The sequence below is a fragment of the Eupeodes corollae genome, chromosome 1, assembly GCF_945859685.1.
Source record: "Eupeodes corollae chromosome 1, idEupCoro1.1, whole genome shotgun sequence".
NCBI lineage: Eukaryota > Metazoa > Arthropoda > Insecta > Diptera > Syrphidae > Eupeodes > Eupeodes corollae.
Window position 1 is genome coordinate 107,633,766 of NC_079147.1, and position 22,389 is coordinate 107,656,154.

Here is a 22,389-nt window from a genome sequence, read left to right on the forward strand (position 1 = left end):
TCTTTTGGCACTAAGTGAAACCCAAGTAGGTGAGGATTCCGATCCTGCTTAATTTTATATTCATGGGTATAGCTTGGTGCCTTTATTCTTTTCCCACCATGACCACCTCGTCATATACATTAGGAATGATTTTGCTTATCAGCTCTTACCACAATATGGCCTTTGCACCAATTCCTTTTTAATTTATATGTGGTTCAAATTCTCCGTAAATAAGCAAATCATTCACTACTACTTCCTTTATTGAAGCCCAAATTTAGACAGAGTATAAACTTCTCGTGAATTTGATGCTTTGTCTGATTCCATCTAAAGAATTGTTACGTCCTATCCTCGAACTGAAATCGTTGTTACGGGCAATTTCAATGTACACAATTCTTCATGGCTTCAACATTCAGTTCAAATAACACCCGATGTAGTGTGCAGAAATCTTCGCTGAGTTGAACCACCTAACTCAGAAATCTTCGCTGAGTTGAACCAACGAACTCAGCTGGTCAACAAGCTCACCCGAATATCGGACGTTGAAGGTCGAGCAGAAAACACACTTGACTTGTTTCTTACCTCTGATCCTGATGAGTAGACTGTTAGTGTTCTTTCTCCTCTAGGCACATCTGACCATTGTGTTATATCTGCAAATTTCCGGGTCAAAACTGTTCAGTTAAAGAAAGAGCTCCTAAGAGAACCGTTTGCCAATACGAGAAAACCAACTGGGACGGTCTAAATAATTACTTCAGGATCTGTTACTGGTCACTATGCTTCCTCTATTGTGACGTTGACGCCAGCGCTGATATGATAACAAGTTTAATTCTCTTGGGAATGAGAACTTTTATACCGAACAGGGTTAAAAGTATCAGACCCAAGGAAAACGCATGGTTCGATGCGAGCTGTAAAGAGGTTATTAGGGTTAAGAAGGTAAGTTTCCGTTGTTTTAAAGCCAATCCAACTGAGAAAAACCGGAATAAGTTCAAGCAAGCCAGGTAGGTCTACAACGCCCATATTCGCCGGATCAAATTTGTACATGACCAAAAATTAAGGCAAAAAATACTGCAATGCCCCAAAGGCGGTACAAATTTTTGGTCATTTGTAAAAAAACATGAGGAATTCATCCTCTTCATCGGTTTCTACGCTCGTTATCAATGACACTCTTTTTGTTAGCTCTTTAGAGAAAGCTAAACTCTTTGCTAGGCAGTTCGCCACCAATTCTACGCTCCCAGTGAGTGTTATGACTCTGTCTGTACTTAAGCGAGTTAGTGATTCTATGGGACCAATCTTTTTTCGCACTCGTACTGTGGTAAGAGTTCTTAGAGATCTAAACACACAAAAGTCCGCTGGTCCGGATGGTATCCCCGCTATTGTTCTGAAGAGGTGTTCTTCAACTTTGGCAAAACCACTGCGTAAGCTTTTTCATCTGTCCTACTCCTCAGGTCTCGTTCCGAGAGGATGGAAAACTGCATTTGTCCAGGCTATTCCCAAAAAAGGCGAATCTTCCTCACAGTCTAGCTACCGACCGATTCCACTTACGTCCCTTCTTTCCAAGGTCAGGGAAACGCTGATTCATTATCAGCTCAAGAAATATCTTGAAGATCGAAAGCTTCTTAATGACCGACAATAAGGATTCGAAGCAAAAGGTCCACTGGTGATCTCATGGTTCATCTCACCGAACAGTGGAACAAAACTTTACATCGCTTTGGAGAATGTAAGATTATTGCACTTGATATTGCAAAAGCATTTGATAGGGTTTGGCATCAGGCTCTCTTATCAAAAATGCGTGCTTTCGGTTTGCATGAATCCCTGCTTCATCGGATTAGTAATTACCTTTCGGATCGTACAATACAAGTAGTATTTGATGGATTTAAGTCTAAAAACCATTAAATAGATGCTGTCGTGCCCCAGGGCTCTCTTTTATCTCCAACACTCTTTCTCATTTTTATTAATGATCTCCTGTCTGCAACATCTAATCCAATACATTGTTTTGCTGACGATAGTACTTAGCTTTTCATATTCGTTTTCAGACTCACATCCTTCTTCTTCGGATGTGGAACTGCAACGACAAAATATGATAAGCTCATTAAATTCCGACCTGAACAGCATTGGTCAATGGGGATTAAAAAACCGCGTAGAATTTAATGCTTCGAAAACGCAATGCTGTCTTGTATCGTTAAAGCGGGATATACCCCCATTGCCATTATCCATGGATGGCACTTGCATCAATGAGACTGAACACCTCGATATTCTCGGTATGTGTGTCACCAACCACCTCTTATGGAATGATCACATACGCGATGTCGCCAAAAATGCCGCAAGGTGTTTGGGTTTTCTTAGGCGATGCAAGAAATATTTCACACCTTCTGATCTGGCTGTTATCTACAAGACTTACATACGTCCAAAGCTTGAGTATAACTCCCATCTCTGGGCTGGTGCTTCTGCAACTTACTTAAGCCTCTTGGATAGTATTGAACGTAGATCATTTAAATTGATAGATGATAATATCATCATAAGTTCATTTACTTCGCTTGAACATAGTCGTAAGGTATCTTGTCTGACCCTTTTTACCGTTATTTTAACGGCTTATGCTGTAGCCAGTTGCATTCCTGCCCTTAAACAATTCAACCGTAATACTCGCGCTTCTAGAAATGCTCATCAGTATACCATCGAGCCCAACTTTGGTCGTACTGTCAAATACAGAAATTCGTTCCTTAGCCGTACTACGCGAATGTGGAATGCCTTACCACACTCTGTCTTTCCTAGTCATTGCAATATTCAGGAATTCAACACCAATTGGTCTCTCCTTTCTCCTTTTAAACCCTCTCTTCTTTTCCTAGTGCTCTCACTGTGCCTCTACATAATAAGAGTAGTAATATCCCCTTGAGTGTGTGTTTATTATAAAAAAAAATTAAAAAAAAAAACTTTACTTAACTTATTTCGTAAAACCACTTTACAGTCAACCGAGCTCTGTGTTATGGGATATTAACTAAAAAGGCAAGAATTGGCAACACGTGCCAATACTGATAAATTGGAAGTCCTTCAATTTGTAATAGAAGATTATGAATATTAAGACAATTCTTTTAACTTCCCTGTAAACGGCTTGTAATATGCAGCACCTCAAATAATTGTCAAATCGTCATAGCCAATTACGAATTTAATGTCAAAATTCTAAAATTAACAACTTGGTCAAGACGATCACAATTGTCAGGATGGACGAGTTTTAAGAGCATACTTGTTATCAATCTTCTATATTTAAATATTATTCTTATCTTTGTAAAAACATAAATTAATTGGTCAGGAAATAATTAATTCATAAATATTGAAATTGAAAAATCCGATTGGCTTTAACTTCTGGAAAGCTCATCTTAACTACTCTAAAATCTTTTCACTATTCACAAAACACTGAAATTCATTGGAGTTCCTTTTTGAAATGATTTGTCCTATAGATACATATGTTAAACACCATTTTTGAATCTGCTCTACTAGTCAATACAAGAATGGAGTAGAGTTATAGTGTTTATGGCCAATCCGAATTGCTGATTTGAAAAAACACTATTTATGACAATTCCTCGCAAGAGGTAGTACCCGTGAAAAAAAAAAACTTTTGGGTGACACCGGCACGGAAAGTACTCTAGCATGACCGTCCTACGCACTTAATTTTTTTATTTATTCACTAGCTGACCCAGCGAACTTCGTACCGCCTAACAGTCAATGAAAGTCGTGTTGCTTTTTAGCTGAACTAATTAAGGATTTGATGAACGTAAAACAATGATACAAAATAATATATTTTATGTACATACAAACAAAAAAGTATTTTATTATGATGAATGATGATGAAAACATACACACAGAATGAGAATAAAAATAAAAAAAAATAAAAAATAATAAATAAGTACTTCAAACTCATGTCAGAAAAAAAAATGATTGAAAACTATGTTGTGCAGATTGGGGGAAAAAAATAAAACTGGGATTAATTCATTAATAGGATTTTCATTCAAGCACTTTTTGGTAAACGACATTCTTTGATTTTTGGTTAGGCGCAAGAACAAATAAAGCGGATGGTTTACCGACACGTGAGCATGCCACGTACTATTGACCATGACAAAAACATGCATTTTCTATATTGAAGCCACAAATAGTCTAGAATTGGTTCTGTGATTTGTTGATCCTCATGGCGAAGGCAAGACGAATCGGGAATTGAATTCGTTTCATAGGAATCCTTGGAAAAAGAAATTTCTCATCTTTAAATTTTCCTTTAAGTATCGAAGCGTGAATCACATTACTCATCAGTTTTCTATCACCAAACGCGTTCCATTACACAGTTTTGATTTGTTTAAATTTCACAGTTTTGGTTGGTTTAAATTTCTAAGCATGATGACTACCGAGCCAACTTAAAGTTTTAAATTGTGCAGTGGTAAACCAGGAACATTAAAGAATGAATACAGATTACCTACGATTTGATTTTGAATTATAAAACTGAGGTCATCTACATCTTTATTTTTAGCGGCCAAAATTGCTCACTCACTTAACCATTTAGTATTTTTGTGGTTAGCAATGGTATCCGGGAATACTTTGTTGATAAGTTCGTCTTTTGGTGATACGAAATTGAAAAAATTTGGAGGAAATGAAATCAAACCGTTCGATTTGTCAACAGGAACACGGCCAGTACCGATAGTCAGCAATTGCTTCGAGAAATCATCAGCAGATAGATCGTTCAACAATACAACAGACAATTGAAGTTTCTTTATATATCGCCACAGATTTGATGCTTTGAGGCAAGCGTTTATTTCGTCGGCAGCAGTAGATCTTGGAATGACTGGTAGTGTTTGTCGGAAATCGCCAGATAATAAAATCATTGCACCACGAAAACATCTAGAGTCATTGCACAGATCTTTTAATGTTCGGTCTAGTGCTTCCAATGCTCGTTTGTGCGCCGTTGTGCATTCGTCCCATATGATGATTTTTGATGCTACTAAAACTTTGGCCATTGCGGAGTGTTTCGAAATGTAACATGTCGGTTGTTCAGTAGTTCGAAGGTTTAATGGCATTTAACGCTAAGTGAGCCGTACGGCATCCGTCTAACAATGTGGCCGCTATTCCAGAAGAAGCAATTGCTACCGCAATTTCGGATCTCGCACGTACAGTGGACAAAATCAATGACATGAGGAATGTCTTCCCAGTTCCACCGGGGGCATCCAAAAAAAATAAGCCGCCATTTCCATCATCAATTGCATTAATCAGTGTATCATAGACTTCCCTCTGCTAAGGATTCAACAGAGGTAAATTCGTTTGAACTGATTGGATAAGATTATGTGGATCATGTTCATGTTCCAATTCTCTATTAAATGCGTCATTCATTCCGCAATCTGGCGCTGGCATTCCTAACCTAACTTAAAAACTGCCGCACATAAGGTAACACATATCTTCAATCAAGAGCAAAGTCTGGTTATCGATCTCCTCATTCACCTCAAGATCGGAATTTCTTGAGCTGACGCGAATTCGATGTAAACCAGCAAACTTCAATGCTCCTCAATGCTGGCAAACAACGTCCATTGGACCAATTCAAACTAAACGATGCAAGCTGTAGTCGATGGTGCAATCATACAGAAACGCTGCTCGATTCAAATCAATACTTGAACCATTTCTTCTTGCGCTTCGAAGATTATTCCTCTGTTCATCTGTACGATAAGCTCAACGATTTCTCGTTTCTAACCTAGCCGTTTCACGGCTGCCCCTCTTTGCTCTTGTGTTTGAGAAGTACGAATTAAGGCCTTTCTTTCTCGTTCTCCATCAGATAATTGACTCGCGATTAACGTTGCCTAATTGCATTACGGCTTCGCTGGGAAAGATTAGATCTTCTAGGACTCGGCATTGTTATTAAAATGTGCACTCGCATAAAACCGCCAAATATACCCACCAAATATACAGTGCCTGAACTTTCGAGACATAGATAATAGCTCAAAGAGTATATAACTACTACGTATGAATAGCTTATCAAGAAAAATCATAGACAACCTATAAAAAGACAATTTTCGGGAATTAAAAATTAAATAATTAATAAATAATTTTCGAAAATTATTGTCTAAAACAAACAAATATAACAGTACCTGAACTTTGTATACATTTTACAAAAAATACATTTCTGAACGCACACATGATGTCTTCAGAAAAAATTAAAGTTGTGTCTTACAGGTCTCAACAACCACGCCATAAGCTCCAAAAAAAATAGTTGTTAAACTATTTGACAGGATTGGACAAGAAATGTTTGACATGTAATAAAAAAATCAGCGTCTATTGAAATGATTAAGTATTCATTACACATGTCGAGTTTCCATTGTTTTTAAGATGTATTCTGCTATTAGGGACGGGTCCAGCCGTTCTTGAGTTATAAGTGTTGTAACAAACACGACTTTCTTTTATATATATAGAAGATTTTTATCAAACAAGAACAACCACAGTAGGAAACCTAAACATTTTTCAATTTCATTTTCCATTATTATTTTTTAATAACGTAGGAATTCTTTTTTTTGCATACTTCTATTTTTGTGCCAATATGCCTAATCTACTTAAAACTATAAAACAGGTATATTATCCAGCCATGGCTTAAAACCCTATCCCGACCACACACTACCGATTGGTGCCGAGTCACCTATCCACGGTTCTTCGTCTGACATGCTAGATTATCGGAACTGTCAACCTAACCTGCATCAGAGCGCATCTATCAAAACTGAGGAATGCCTCTAGTGGAATGAAGCCGACTGCTGAAAAACAAACACTCGTTTCATCAGACCGAATTCTTCCTTGGCCCTGATCAGAGCAGCATTTATATGTCTGTCGAAGTATGTATAAATATCGATCTAACCAGATAATAAGATACTTCACTACTCTTTTCCTAGTTAATCGGTGCCCGTGAAGATAAACGACGACCATCTTGCGCCAATTCTTACACGTATCCCTCGTGGCCTTAGTCAACGGAGTCTGGAACAGAATTGTCTCCGACTTCTGGGCATTTATTTTCAGTTTCTAGTTGTCGCAATATCGCTGAATTTTGTCGAAGAGAATTCTAATAACCTCAACCTTTTGGGGCGTTCTATACGCAGTTAGATCGTCGGCGTATGCAAATGCCTTAGTTAGACTACCTATTAGATCGCTGGTCTAAATACTGAAGAGAATCGGCAAACTCACCACTCCCTGTTGAAGACACTTTTGACAACAAACTCTCCACCGTTAAGCATATCATAAAGTATTTATACAACAATGGTTTGCTAATGCCAAACTTGCTCAGTTTTAGATAAAGATCCTCCAACCTTACCTGTGCACTGATTTCTTGATTTATTTCATTGTTTATCAGAAACAAGTTTGAACGCAGCATGAATTGTGCCATGAACCGCCTTGCCGAACTGTTTATTCGGAATTATTTTGTTGTCCGTAGTCCACATTGACGATTTTCTCGAAACTTTGCTGATGCTCCGAAGAAAACTTATCGACCGAAAAAATGACGGATTGGAGTGGTGCTTTCCCTTGTGGTCTTCAAATACTTTGGATAATATCCATTATTTAGTGCATTATTAAAGAGTGTGGTATAAATGTCAATTGCCTCCATCGGTAATAATTGTCTTAGTACAAAATTGGATATACATATGGATGAGCTGGAGCTCTGTCTTTGTTATTACCAGGGACTTCGTCCCAACTGCTATTCGATTTTAACATTTGCCAAGAAATCGTCATGAATCACGCAAGAAATCACGATTCTCATATCACCATTGTGTCATTTTATTTCGAAAGTAAAAAAGAGGAAGTAAAGTTTTGTTGTTTTTTGGGCGAATGCTTACCTTGTATACTTGCTGGAAAGCAGCTCCCATTGCTTCCACTTTTTCCATCGGATCTTCAATTATATTTAAAAGGAATCATCAGCGATGGCTTCTTCTTATGAGCTGTCATAAGTACATCCCTGTCCTCTTCAGTTCTTTGGAATTTCAGACATTAAAGGTCATTTTAATTATCATTCTTTTTCCCGACACAATCGTCTGTACAAGTTTTTGATTCTCGCCAGTAAGCCACTCTTATGTCTATGCAGTGGGTCTTTAGCCGCGTTTCTATATACTTCCATTTGGTCACGTTTTTTGTACCTAGTTATTGTCCGTTCCATTGTTCGTTTTATTATTTGGTCCATCTGCTGTAAATGTTGGTTAATTTCTGTATTTGCCAGGTTTCTGTTGTTTGGCGGGGCTATGCCACAGGTACTACAAAATATGCAAACCTTAATATTGAAGTCATAAAAGATGGCACACTCATAACATTGCATTCTTTGACAAGTTTGCTGATTTGACAGCATTGTAAAGTATGGTAATCTTCTGTACTTAGCTTCAGAAGTAAGTTCGTTGAAGACGGTTTGGACTTAAATTTTTGTTTGTTTAATTTAATTTTTATTTGAGTTACATAAGTTACACACATTGAATCTCAATTTTGGTAAAACTATTAATTGATTCCCATTTCAGTTGAAAGAGTATACAATTGAAGTCACGGGAAGGGCGTTGTGTTGTGTATTTCATCTTGAAATTAACTTAACAGTAAAGAAGTCATACATTGTACTTTACTTAAGCAATTAACACTAACCTTACCATCTGTCTTACGCACTTTATACTTACTTCACTTCGGAGTTTCTATTTAGTAATTATGGTACCTTCATAATGTTGGTGAAAAAGCCATTCGATGTCCATCATAGTTCGTAAGTAGCATATAAACATATCCCTTTTAAAATAAATATTTAAAAAAGCCGCATAAAAGAAAAATGTTAAATTTGGGCAAACATTATAAGTCTCGTTTTACATTAGATATAAAAGTTAAAATAAAATTAAAAAAAAAACAAACGTCCTTGTGCTCAAACTTGCAGGTGTATACTTACCAGTCACATTCCTACTTTACCACCATTGATTTCGGACGCATTAAAAACAAAGCAACAAAAAACTATTCACCAAATCGACCAAACGACCACATCTAGCGTGTTGTTGGCCGTTGGTGGAAATGGAAATGAAAATGGACATGGATATAGCGGTGTTCTTAGGTTGCCAAAACCAGTTAGTTCTTTAAAAAATTAAAGGCTTTTGTGCAATATTTTGGGGAATAAACTAGTAAAACCACATGCGGAATAAAGCAAGCGTTAAGTGTTTATATGTAGGCACCTATATGGATTTTTTATACAAGTAAATAAGTCGTAATATGAGTAGTATATTGTACAGGGTGGATCAAAAGGTTCTTTCTTTTAATTCTTCTGTCTTTAATTTTTATATTTAATTTTTAAGGTACTTTTCAAACGAATTTGGGGGATACAAATGGAAATGAACAGATGCGCTTTAAAGGGGACCAACTAGTATGTTAAATTTTATATATAAACTTATTACTCCATTATTATAATCCAAAGATCGTATCATCTTCACTTGAATAGGCGAAATCCACTTGCAAAAATGATAACGTCACTGGTGGTACAATTTCTTCCATCAAGAAGTTGTAGTTGGTCTTCCTCTAGTTGGAAGACTTCGAAAGGCCTGAATTGAAGTTAATGAGCAGATTCAGCTGGACTTGAAGGTAAGGCAAATTTCTAGTATCAGATTAGCAAGCTGCCAAAGAATTGCAATCCAATTGACTGGAAAGTTATTCAAAAAACATTTCATTAACTGTCAACTCAAGTCCACTTTTATCAAAATGACAGCTGATCATGGATTTTCATTTAACTGAAAGCTGAACTTAATTACTTTCGAATTTATTTATTTTCCACACAATTTTATTTAATGTTTTGTGTAAAAGGGTTCAAGTGCAAGTTATGATGGACTTATAGCTTGCCTTAGGAGTGTTTTGAAAACAATAACGTTTTGGTAGTTTTTGCTCGACAACATCAAGCCAGAAGTTAGTGAAGTAAAGTTCCAAGTTTGAAATTTTTGACACTTGAAAAACTAACTAATTGCCATGAGCAAAATTAGGTCAAAAAAAGAGGCTGGGATGCCACCCACACTGATAACTTTCCATCCTGTCGGTCTATTTACCTTTCATAAGAGTTTGTAGGGTGGGATAAAAAAGTTGTTAGTTGTTTGTAGTTTGAAAATCTAGTTTTGTTAAATATATTTTTAGTCGAAAACTAATTTTTACCAATTTTAGTAGCATTTCTTAAATTTTTACAAATTGCATGAATGAAATTAATTTGAGAGATATCAAGAACCGAACATCAATTTTTACCAAAATTGCGTACTATTTCTTGTAGATTTTATTTTTTTATAATAAAACAGACTGTTGGATTTTTATAAAACAAACTACTGAATATCGAAAACAATATTTTCTGTGAAACAAAAAAAGTTTGAAGACAGTATTTTTAATTTTTGAAAGGTTATTTGAGTCGAAAGTAAATTTTTACCAAGTTTTGGTAATGTTTTTTTTTTTTGTATGTTTTTATTGTTTGTGTCAATTCGATTTTTCTCAAAATTTTTACTGAATGTTGAAAAAAATATTTCTTATAAGTTAAAATTAGTTGGAAGCCATAATCTCAAATTTTTGAAAATATATTTGAGTCGAAATTCAATTTTTACCAACTTTAAATAATGTCAATTTAATTTCTCTCAAAATTTTACTAAATTTTAAAAACGTCATTTTTCGTAGCACAAAATTGCTTTGAAGATAAAATCATTTTGTATTCGTACGGACGTACGTACACACAGACATCTTTTATTTCGACTCTAGGAACCTTGAACCGTCGAGAAATGTAAAAATTTTCAATTTTACAAATAGGACCCATTACAATAAATTCCTATGGGAAGTTATTAATGCAGTTGACTGCAAATGAAGTACCTTATGTTGTCTGAACCTGCCCAATTATGTAAAGGGTCAACACGTTGTGTTCCGAGTTCTTAGAACCCAATTGCAAAATCTAGTTTGGCCGAGAAATAAAGCCAGAAGATCAATAACGTGTTTTTACGCTGTTCGTTTACAAGATATTGTAAAGCAGCAAAATGATTTATTTCATCATCTTATAATGATTGTTGAACCTAAGATAAGATTGATTTAAATTCGGGAATTGCATTCAAATGAATTCACTGCCTGCACAATTGTAACCATAGATACTTAAACGTTACGTTCTAGAAGCCAGCTTTCGCTGATAGTCTTGAGATGGGGTTTCAGCAAGGTGGTGCTACTGCGCATACTGTTCGCACCACATTGGCATTACTAAGGAATGGGCGACTAAATAATTTTTGAAAATTTCAGGATATAATTGACTTCGGGATTTGACTGTGGGTTTTTTTTCACGTCTTTCAACTGAAAGAGAATAAAAGAATGTGTGGGATTAATATCCATAAATCATACTTTGTGATTCTAGAATTAATAAATAATACAAAATTAATAAATACAATACATACAATACATGTTATTATTAATTAAAATTAGGAAGTTGTCACTTTTGACTCACCCTGTATATGCTTGTACCTTCCTCGGTAACGTAAAGTTGATTTTTCTTTTGGTTCCGTTGTTGACTTGACACAGATATACCAGATTCTGCACATATGCAATATCCAAACTATACCAGTGCGTCTCTATATAGTGTCTATAGTATATAATATAGTGCCGTTCCTATCAAGCATTTGCAACGTCAATCTTGATGCAATTCTACGGTTGATGTCTCCAAAGATCAAAGTCATCGACCAACTTGCTGAATCAATTCTTGCAAAATATTTGAACAAGTTGATCTGATGTTGTTGGAACTTATTTTGAATTGAATACTTTGCCTTGCCTTGCAGATAGCCTAGCCTAGACTCTATATTAACTAAAAGGTGGATTCAAGACTTGAATGGCGTGTGTATTGAATGGCATAGCAAGTAGCAGCGTACAGTACATATAGATTCTAAAGTATTACAAAGTATCGCAATAATGGATTGTGCTAAGGTCTTCATCATGCATTAGGTGGACAGAAGCAGATTTTCATGTTGGCTACACGAGTCGTAAGGCTTCAGGAGCTATTGCTTTAAGCGTGAAGTAAATTAGATTTTTCGATAGATTGATAGTTTAACGCATTTTGGCGTGTGACCTTCTGACAAAAAGTAGCAATTGGCTTTTTACTAATTGGATTGAATACATTTTAATAGTTTACAATTTATTCGATAACATTACAAAGATACAACTCCTGGAAAAATGTAAGCGTCAACTTTTATATTTCTTATTGATAAACTTACTAAAAGTAATTGCCAATCAGGTTTACGCAAAAATTTAAATAACCTATTGTTAAAGGTTTAACAATATACGAGTTCGCAATTTGATAAACATTATTTACTGACGGGCTCTTAAATTTTAAACCTTTCTTTTTGTTTTGCTAACTAGTAAATTCCTAATTCAAATCAAATGGGGTGGCACAACAATCCGTTGTGAACCAGGGCCTAGTGACTTACAACTCTCAACCATTCCTGTGTGCGAGTACTGTTGTCAGGAATGGAAGGGACCTACAATTTAAGGGCGAATCCGAACGGCTAGTTTGAGAAAGCACTTTTTCATGACAAGAATTACTCTTGAAGGATTTGTCACTTCCTCGCAAGAGGCAGTACCCGCGAAAATATTTTTTTTTTTAAATTAAAAAGACCCCTTGCATGACAGTCCAAAGCACTAACCATCATGCCACGGGTACTACAGGTTTTTCGTCACAAATTTTGACCCGACTTCCATTGCCGACCGGAATTGAGTTGAATTAAGCTCATTTCAACTCGATTCAGGTATATAAAGAATTGAGGCTTCAAGCTCGCTTTAACACCATATGTTAATGTAGTAGTCTACGAAAAAACCCCCTTCTTGAAGTAATTATTTAATGTCAAAGCTGCAATTGTTGAATGAATATCAATTCCCTGATGTTTTCCTACCATTTCTTTTTGAATATTGTTAATTTTATTAGTTTTAGTTAGTTTTTTTTTCTGAAGTTAAATTGTTTTTCACACAACTTTCTTCTATTTGTGTTTTTTTTTTTATACATTATATTTTTAAATACAAAAATCTGGCTACTGCCGATGGGTTTTCTTGGGAATTTTCTACTGTACAATTTATAGAACGCCAAAAAAAACACGGGTATTGTAAGATTTTAAAATCGGTTAAAACTAGGCAAATCAGTTTTTAAGCTTAGTACATTGGTAAATATGACTTTAACATTTTACTTAAAATTGTACGCCATTTTTAAGTCTAAAATTTGCAACTTAATAATAACTACCAAAAACTTAAATTGGTCGGGCTACAGCTCGAAAAGAACCAGGTCGCAATGACTTAAACCACACAAACTTTCTTGTGCGCGAGTAGTAGAGGGGTCCTTCAATTTTAATGCGAATACCCGTGAAAAAACATTTACAGGGGCACAGGTAAAGATTGAATTCAAACCTCTGGCATGTCAGTCTTACGTATTATGGCTGAACCATAACCACGCCTTAGGTCGGTTGGGCTTTTGACAGGCTTCTTAGCGACCTTATGATTAAGTGCGGCCTAAGAATTTACAAAACGTAATAAAGCTTCAAACTTGGGGGGTTGAGAAAAAAGTTGAGTAAAGTTTATTTACATTTTTACAAACAGAAAGAAAGCCACTGAGAAAGGCCACTTAAGGGACTTGAAAGAAGGCAAGTTTCAAGTTTCTAAACAGCTGTCAAAAATCAGTCAACTTTATTGGAGAGTTGATCTGAAAGTAAGTCAAACAAAAATCTCCCTAAATTTCAAGTCAAGTCTATTTATGTCAAAATGACACTTGAAAATTGTTTTATATTCAATTGAAAGCTGAACTTTATTACTTATTCAACGTTTTGTAAAAATAGTTAGTTCTTAAAATTGGAAGATAAGAAAAATTACTTTACAATTCAAAATAAAAATCGTGATGGATTGCCTGAAGATTGTTTTGTAGACAATAATGTCTTTGGTAGTTATTATTCGATGCACTGAAGGTAGAGGTTAGTGAAGTAAAGTTCTGAGTTTAAACTGTATGACACTGGAAATACTAACTAGTTGCCTTAGTAAAAATTTACGTTCAAAGAAGTTGACTGCAAATGAAGTCTATTACGTTGTCTTAACCTCCGCAATGGTGCTTAACACAGATTCTGAAATAAAACAAACAAAATTGCAATGACAATACAGTTGTCAGCTGTCAAAACGCGAACAGAAAATAGATCTATTCGGGCGTTGAGCTAAAGTTTACGATATTTACGAGCACAAAGCTTGAAGTAACATTTCAGACTGCCTTATAAGAGTCCATTGTTTTAATTCAATATTTCAAAGTCGGTACGACCAAACACAGGATTGTGAAAATGTTGGACAGTCTTTAATAGCTCCGGAACCTGTTTATTAGTGAATTGTTGTTGTTTGTTGTCGAATAAAAAGATACAAAAGTTTGAACAAATATTTTTAGTATAATTTTTCGTTTTTATTAAATTTATTTTGTTGTTGATGATAAAATTATGTTCGTATTCAATTAAGAAAAAATAGATAATGAAATGTATAATGCAATGTATGTATAATAACAAAATGGCTTAATACCCCAAAATTAAAAAATTAAAACCTTAAAATTAAAAACAAAACAAAAATGTTAACAAATAAAAATAAATGTTCAATAATACATAATGTAAATAATTTTGTTTGTAAAATTTTAATACATATAGATACATAGCCTAATGTGAATTTACTTTGAACTTTAACCTATTAAGTTGCATTCAGATTTATTTACAAAAACAAAAAAAATAACCTCATATGTGATGTTTACAATCCAATAATGTAATGATTACGCTAATTTATTCGAGGATTCTTCTGTTGGCGGTCGCACCCATCCACCGTATCGTCGTTCCATTTCCCTAGCCACTGCAAGACAAAGATGATCTTGACCGGGATTGGCTACCACTTGTATGCCCATCGGCAGGTTTCGACGATCCAAGCCGATCATGCAATTGGTCACAGGCAGACCGAGAGTATTGAAAATCGCCATGTACATGGGCTCCAATAGTTTGTGATAAATTTGATAATGCTGATGTGCAGTATTGGGGAACGTGGGGTAGAGGAACACACCGTCGGTTCCCAAGAGTTCTTTGAATTCAGTCTTAAGAGCTTCGATAATGGTTGCCAGATGCTTGTGTCTGGAATTGGGTATGATTTTCATGAAATTCTGTAAGTGGCCGAAAATGACAGAAGGCAAAATACTGTCCGAACAACCGAAGAAATATTTGACAGTTTCAGTGCAAACTGTCTTCGGCCGTTCGCCCTCTTCGGTTTTGTGATAGATTGTCTCGATGTTTTTCATAGTCAGCATAGCTGAGAGGGATATATCCAAGGACCACTTCATTTTGCGAATGTTAACTCGTTTTGCGTTGAAGTCTCCAGCAACTCTGTTGATTGCTGCATGCAGGTCCTTGCTAAGCGGACGCATCATTCCAGATGGACCATCGTTGTCCATGAAGAAAAAGCGAATGCCACTGACATTTACTTCTTTGTCTAACGTCAACTTGGGACCAGTTGGATCGGCCATGCACTTGAGGAGAAGTGGAAGATCTTTGGCGTAACGTGTCATTGGAGCAATTGTAAAGAAGTCTCCCCATTTGGGAAAGTCACTTGTGGGATGGTGACCTTTGAATGAGACCGCATACGGAGTCGGTTTGTGACCCCATATTCCACTAAACATTGCTGGCAGACGTGAAGACCCACCAATGTCTGAGGTGAGACCCAGTAGAGATGCACCACTGGCTAACAGCGCTGCTTCGCCTCCCGACGATCCTCCCGGTGTTCGCTTCAAATCGTAGGGGTTTTTTGTCTGGCCAGTCACATTGTTGTATGTTTCCCATAGCAGACAAAGTTCAGGGGTGTTGCTCACCAACATGATTATTCCACCAAATTTCTTGATCTGCTCCACAACCGGAGCATCTGATTTGGCAATCTGTGGGGTCTTAAATACTCGACCAGCTTGATTGGTGAGACCTTTGACGGCTATACTTTCCTTGACGGTCACAGGTACTCCCAGCAGTGGTGTGAGTTCTTCCATAGAGTCAACTGTGTTAATACCCATATTAATGACTCGATCGACTTCACGTGCCTCATCGAGGGCTTCATCAAAACGATCTTGAACAATGGCATTAATAAGCGGATTGACTTGCTGGCATCGTTCAATATAGGCCTGCACCACTTCTTCGCTTTTTATCTGAAATTTCAAGAAATATTAATGTTAAATGTGATGTAATCTAGGTATTGGTAAATATGTAATGTATATTTATTCTTATAACTAAAGTATTATTTTAGAACAAGAAAAGCTTTTACAATTGATCAAAAGGGACACCACAATACAAACAAAAATTGGTGGATCTACCAAAATGCAGTTCTTTCTTTTAAAAATCACTTTATTGCCACCTTATGCACATTTATATCCTTTTTGAAATCCTATTTTTCAAAATATGAAAATAAGATTTAATTTAATTAATACCCTATGTTTACATCCCTTATGTAACATAAAGTAAAGTAACTCGCCGAGTGAATCGACCTTGACAAACTGCTAATTTATGTTAGTACAAAATTATACAAGTCTATATCTAAAGATCAAGTCTATCAAAATTAAAAATGTTTAGAATACTGTTTTCAAAATACATAAAAAAAAACACTAAACATCAAAATTGTGTTCATGCAGTTTATTCAAAATATTTAAAGTAAAAACTCTATACTATTAAAAGAAAAAAGAATATCGTTTTTAATGTACACTTATGGCCAAATTTCTTGACGAAGTTCTAAAATAAAATAAAAACTCGATCTAGTTATTCTCGGGTTATTAATTGAACTTCAGTATAAATGATTTTAGAATTTGAGTATTTCTTTAGGTACATCTAATCATGATCTGTAGAACTCGGTTTAAATCAGTTTTGAGTTCTAATAATTTTAAATCTTGGATGAGTGGAACTGAGTTCTAACTTTTTTTTATAGCACCCCGTAGCTGGTTCTGACTCAAAATTCTGACATTTTTTGCAAACAAAATTAAAAATATTTGTGAGTTTTTGTTTGATTAAGGATTTGGTTTTCATATTCTAACTTTGTTCGGAATAAAAATGGTTTTTTCGTTTTTAATTGGATTTCGTTTAAGATTGGTGATATTTTAAATAATTGTTTTAGTAAATTTACACATATTTGTGTTGCATTGAACATCTTTACTTGAGTAAACATCAAAACAAATTGGTTTAGATTTCTTAAAAAATTAGAAACATTCTTTAATATAGTAAAGTTATGCAAACGTATACAATATCATGCATGTAATTTATGTAAATGATGAAAACTAAAATATTGAAAATATTCAAGAAATCGTATGTTTAGTAGGTTCAGCAAAAAAGGCAAAAATAGTCCTACAAATTTAGCATTTTCAAATACTTCTTCAGATGCACATGACGTCAAAATGGGTGTTTTGTCTTCTATAGACAGATTTATCTACACTTTTATATGGCCATGTTATTAATTGGAATATTTACTATTGTAGATTGGATGTTATTTCTTGGCATAATTTAAATAACTAATCACTATTCTGCTATTCATTCGAATCTTTATACGTCCATAACGTCGGTAATACTGCGCGGTATTCTTCTATTCACGTAAACGCATTTATTTAATACGATTCATACTCATATAAAATATAGCGGATTTTTCATTTGATGTCTGGTTTGTTAATTTTTGCTAGCAAAATGTAAGTAAAAACTTATTTATCGCGTAACTTAGAATACTTGTTTTTATAATTAAAAATTACACACTAGGAACAATTTGCAATAATTTGAAACAAAACAAATCGTCCAACATTCTCAAGATTGTCACATGAACAGCTGTTTACGTGAATGTCAAATTGGTTTGGAATAATGTGTTTCCACTAAGGCACCTCTCCTTATCCAGACGACAGCGGAGGAATTCCCGAGATGGAATCGACGGTGGCGTCTACAGTTCCAGTAAGGTTGAACTACTTAGTGAACACCTTATAGGGCTTCTTCGACTTATTCGGAGCCCAGGCCTGTAAGGAGCGGTTTTATCCGGCTCCCCATCCTTGGAGTTATACTTAGGATCTGGCCCTCCAGGTTAGGGGTTGTGCGTCGGGTTGACTTCCTGGCCACGTAAAAGCTTTCAAGCCTCGGATACGGACGGATTTACTGTTGACAACCAACGCAAACGAATAAAGGACAACGAACTTCGGATATGCACGTGGAATGTTGGGTCCCTTAACAGACCGAAGAATTAGCGGAGGCCCTACAACGTTATAAAGCAGATATCACCGAAATCCAGGAAATACGATGGGATGGGCCGGGCAAAAAGAGGATGAAAAACTGCAATATTTACTATGGTGACTGCTACCACGAAAACCAACAGCGTTTATTTGGATGCGGATTCGTCATCGGAGCCAGACTTAGGCAAGAAGTCTTGAGCTATAGGTGCATCAATGAGCGCCTCATGACCATAGGCATCAAGGCTAAATTCGGCAACATAAGCCTGATATGCACGCACGCCCCCACAGAAGAGAAAGACGACAAAACCAAAGATATGTTCTTGGAGCTCTTAGACAAAACATATGAGCAGTGCCCTAGCTACGATATTAAAATAGTCCTGGGCGATTTTAATGCCAAGCTAGGAAGAGAAGACATATTTGGTGGCATAATCGGGAAGAACAGCCTGCACGACAACACCTCCGACAATGGATTCAGGCTCATAGATTTTGCTGCGGGGCGAAACGTCATGGTAGCCAGTACGCGTTTTCCACACCTCAACATCCACAAAGGAACATGGACTTCTCCAGATCAATCTACCGTCAACCAGGTTGTCCATATTGCGATCGACGCCAGGCACGCTTCCAGCATTATGGATGTACGAACTTTCCGAGGAGCTAACATCGACTTAGACCACTACCTCGTTGTAGCCAAGGTAGTACTTCGGATTTCCAGACCCAAGGCAAAACAGGGAGGTGCTGGGAGAAAATACAACGTCGAACGGCTACAATCGCCAGAGATCGCCAAATCCTTTTCCGACCGAGTTAGAAGTAACCTCTCTCGAAGTTCTCTGCTGCCAACACAATGTATCGAAAACCAGTGGCAACATTGCCAAGAGAAGCCGCCTCTGATGTGCTGGGTTTCAAACAGCCACCAACAAGGAAACCCTGGTTTTATGAGGAATGACGGCAGGCAAATGCAGCCAAACAACAGGCACGCAAAGCGGCGCTGCATAAAAGGACGAAAGCTGCTCGTGAGCTCTATGAGCAGAAGAGGAGAGAGGAACGCCGACTTCTCAGAAAAAGAGAGGGCATGAGAAGCGTGCGGTCGAAGATGTTGAGAGGTATAAAAGCAGGAATGAGGTTCGAAAGTTTTATGAACAGGTGAAACGAAATTCACAGGTACATAAACCTAGAACCGAAGGCTGCAAAGACGAAAGTGGAAACATCATAGTGGAACCGCAGTCAATGCTGAGGATATGGAAGGACCACTTCTGCAGACTGTATAACTGAATTCCGCTGTCAGGCAGGATGATCCATTCAATATAGACGACGAAAGCCAACAATCCCGTCCTCCCGACTTAGACGAAGTAAAGATTGCCATATCTAAGCGGAATTCTAGTAAAGCCGCTGGAGCGGATGGCTTGAATGCCGAGTTCTTTAAAGCAGCTGGAGATAAGTGGGTTAGGAGCATGCACCAACTTATCTGTAAGATATGGTCGGAAGAAAGCATGCCCGATGAATGGAACCTCAGTATTGTTTGCCCGATCCTGAAAAAAGGAGACCCTCTAAACTGCACCAACTATAGAAAAATCAGTCTACTTAACATCGCCTATAAAATCTTCTCTGCCGTAATATGTGAACGTCTCGTGATTGAAAGAATAGTGCAGAGCTCACACGTCAACACTAGAGGCACTAACTTTCAAAAGTCTGTCCAATTACTGGCATATGCTTATGACATTGACATAATCGAAAGAACTCAGCGTGATGTCAATGGGGTTTTTGTGAGCATTGAGGTAGAGGCGGCGAAAATGGGTTTAAAGGTTAGTGAGGGCAAAACAAAGTGTATGCTGTCGTCAAGAAAGGACATACAACACCGACGTCTTGGTTAAAACGTCAAAATCGACAGAGGTAACTTTGAGGTAGTCAAGTCAAGGAAAACAACACCAGTGCTAAGATCAAAAGCAGAATAACTCTTGCTAACCGCTGTTTCTTTGGACTAAGATTTTAATTGAGTGGTAAAGTCCTCTCTCGAGGTACCAAAGTGTTGCTATATAAGCCCCTTATCATCCCCGTTTTGCTATACGGTGCAGAAGCATGGACTATGACAAAAGTGGATGAAAGCACCTTGGGTCGCTTCGAGAGAAAAGTTCTTCGTGTGATCTACGGTCCCGTATGCATCGAAGGGGAGTGGAGGAGAAGATGGAACGACGAGCTGTACGGGCTGTACAGCGACGTTGACTTAGCCAGAAAGGTAAAAGTCCACCAACGACTAAGATGGCTAGGTCACGTAGAGCGCATGGAAACCAATCCTCCTTCCCGGAAAGTCTTCGTATCCACACCCACAGGACAGCGCAGTAGAGGAAGACCGCGGATCAGGTGGCGCGCACAAGTGGAAGGTGACCTCACCCAACTTGGAGAGCGAAACTGAAGACATCTAGCTAGGGACCGAGCTAGATGGAGAAGTTTGTTGAGTGAGGCCCTAGTTCACACAGGACTGTAGCGCCACCTTAAGTAAGTAATGTAGTTCACCCGATTAATAGTAGAATACAAAAGCAGTTTGAAAGGGATTCGAATGGGTAAATAGAATACACGATCCACGTGATTAGCAGAATAGGGCTGTAAATGTCCTTTTCGTGTGAAATTTATTCCAAAACTAGAATAAAACTAAATATTAAGCCTATGGAAGAAATAAAAAAACATTGTTCAACCGATAGTTCCAACAATCTAGCCCGTTCAATTCGAGGGTCTTATAAATCAAAGTTCTATCTCAATTTAAAATCTAAATAAAAACTTGATGAAGAAATGAGTTAGAAATCAATCGAGTTCTAATGTATCAAAATGTCGAGTTTTAGAGACTAGAACTTTGTCAAGAAATTAGCTATAACAATTTTAAGATTCAACTACTACTTTTAAATAAACATTTCTACAATGCAATTCTTTTTTAAAAACTCATTACACGACCTATGCTATTCGAAAACACCCGCCAACAGAAAAGACAAGTTCTGCTGAATGAAGGGATGAAGCGCATAAAGACCATATAATATCTTTAAACAGCAGAACAAACCGTAGAAGACTAAATGAGAAGGATTTGATTGGGTACGTAGCTAAGCAAAAATCCCTTTGTCCAAGTTTAACTGCTTGGACTCTCACTGAAAACCTTATGTTTGGCGTCCACCAAAGCAGGAGCTGAATCAGCTACACAGTGAAAATTGTGAAGAAGGTGGTGGGTGTACCATTTTTTGTATGGCACATTTAAGGACACATTGTTGAAATAGGGCAGCAAATATAGTATCAGAATAAGAGCATCTTAAAAAACCAAATAGAGCCCTATAATGATGATACTTTGCCATCATCGTGGACATTTATGCATGAAAACGATCCTAAGCACACTTCGCGGCTAGTGAAGCAGTGGATTAGTGATTATGATTACTAATTCAATCTATTGCCTTGGTTTACACAGAGCCCTGACCTTAATCAAAGGGAAAATCTTTGGAACGATGCAGAATATCAGTTTGGATTGGGGAAACCAACAAAAGTAATAGGGCTTTTGAAAGCTATTAAAGAAGGTTGGAACAGCATTCCTATCCATATTTGTAAACGCCTAGTAGAGAGTACTCCTCGGAAGTTACAAGCTGTAGTTAAACAGAAAGATTTCCCATCAAATATTAATGAAAGTACGAAGTTTTTTTTGCTATTATATGATTTAGACAAATTTTTATTATTTTTAATGTCTTAGAACAATTTTCAGAAAATCGAGTGTGGCAAAGAATATATGAAAATATTTCCTGTATTTAAAAATGTACATGTAAAAAAAGATTATTTTCAAAAAATTGAATGCCACTTATTTTCTCAAAAAAAACTTAACTTTTCAAATTTGTATTTGAAAATCGTTAGATCGTTTTTTTGTTTTAGTTTTCTATTTATATACATTTTTTTAGTTTCAGTTTAAAAATATAATTCGTATGCAGTTTTTTAAAGCTTATTAATATAGGTCTTAAAAATCAATTTTATAAAAGAATAACGACCCGTTTTCGACGAATTCGAATTTCGAAAAAGACCTTAAAAGTAAAAGTTGAAATGACCATCAAACATTTTTGGAATAGTAATCGGTTGATTAGTTTATGAGAAAACTCCAAATTTTAAGTCAATTGACTCAAGACAGACAGGCGGACGAAATCGGGGACCTACTTTTTTCAACTTTTCTACCATCG

At 36.5% G+C, this 22,389-nt stretch overlaps 2 protein-coding genes across 2 annotated transcripts in view; both read right to left on the reverse strand.

The window, feature by feature from the left end:
* Positions 1 to 4,496: 4,496 nt before the first annotated feature.
* LOC129942588 (uncharacterized) lies at positions 4,497 to 4,967 on the reverse strand. The gene has a single exon (XM_056051597.1). The coding sequence runs from the start codon at positions 4,965 to 4,967 to the stop codon at positions 4,497 to 4,499; it is 471 nt and encodes a 156-aa protein (XP_055907572.1).
* Positions 4,968 to 14,374: 9,407 nt separating this feature from the next.
* LOC129953941 (fatty-acid amide hydrolase 2-A) overlaps positions 14,375 to 22,389 on the reverse strand; it is an 81,931-nt gene continuing 73,916 nt past the window's right edge. The window contains exon 3 of the mRNA XM_056067499.1: positions 14,375 to 16,156. Coding sequence (XP_055923474.1) covers positions 14,753 to 16,156 — 1,404 coding nt within the window. The 3' untranslated portion in view covers positions 14,375 to 14,752. The remainder of the gene's footprint in view (positions 16,157 to 22,389) is intronic.

Coding starts and splice junctions, on each gene's coding strand:
- LOC129942588 (XM_056051597.1), bottom strand. CDS start 4,967: ATGGCCAAAGTTTTAGTAGCATCAAAAATCATCATATGGGACGAATGC.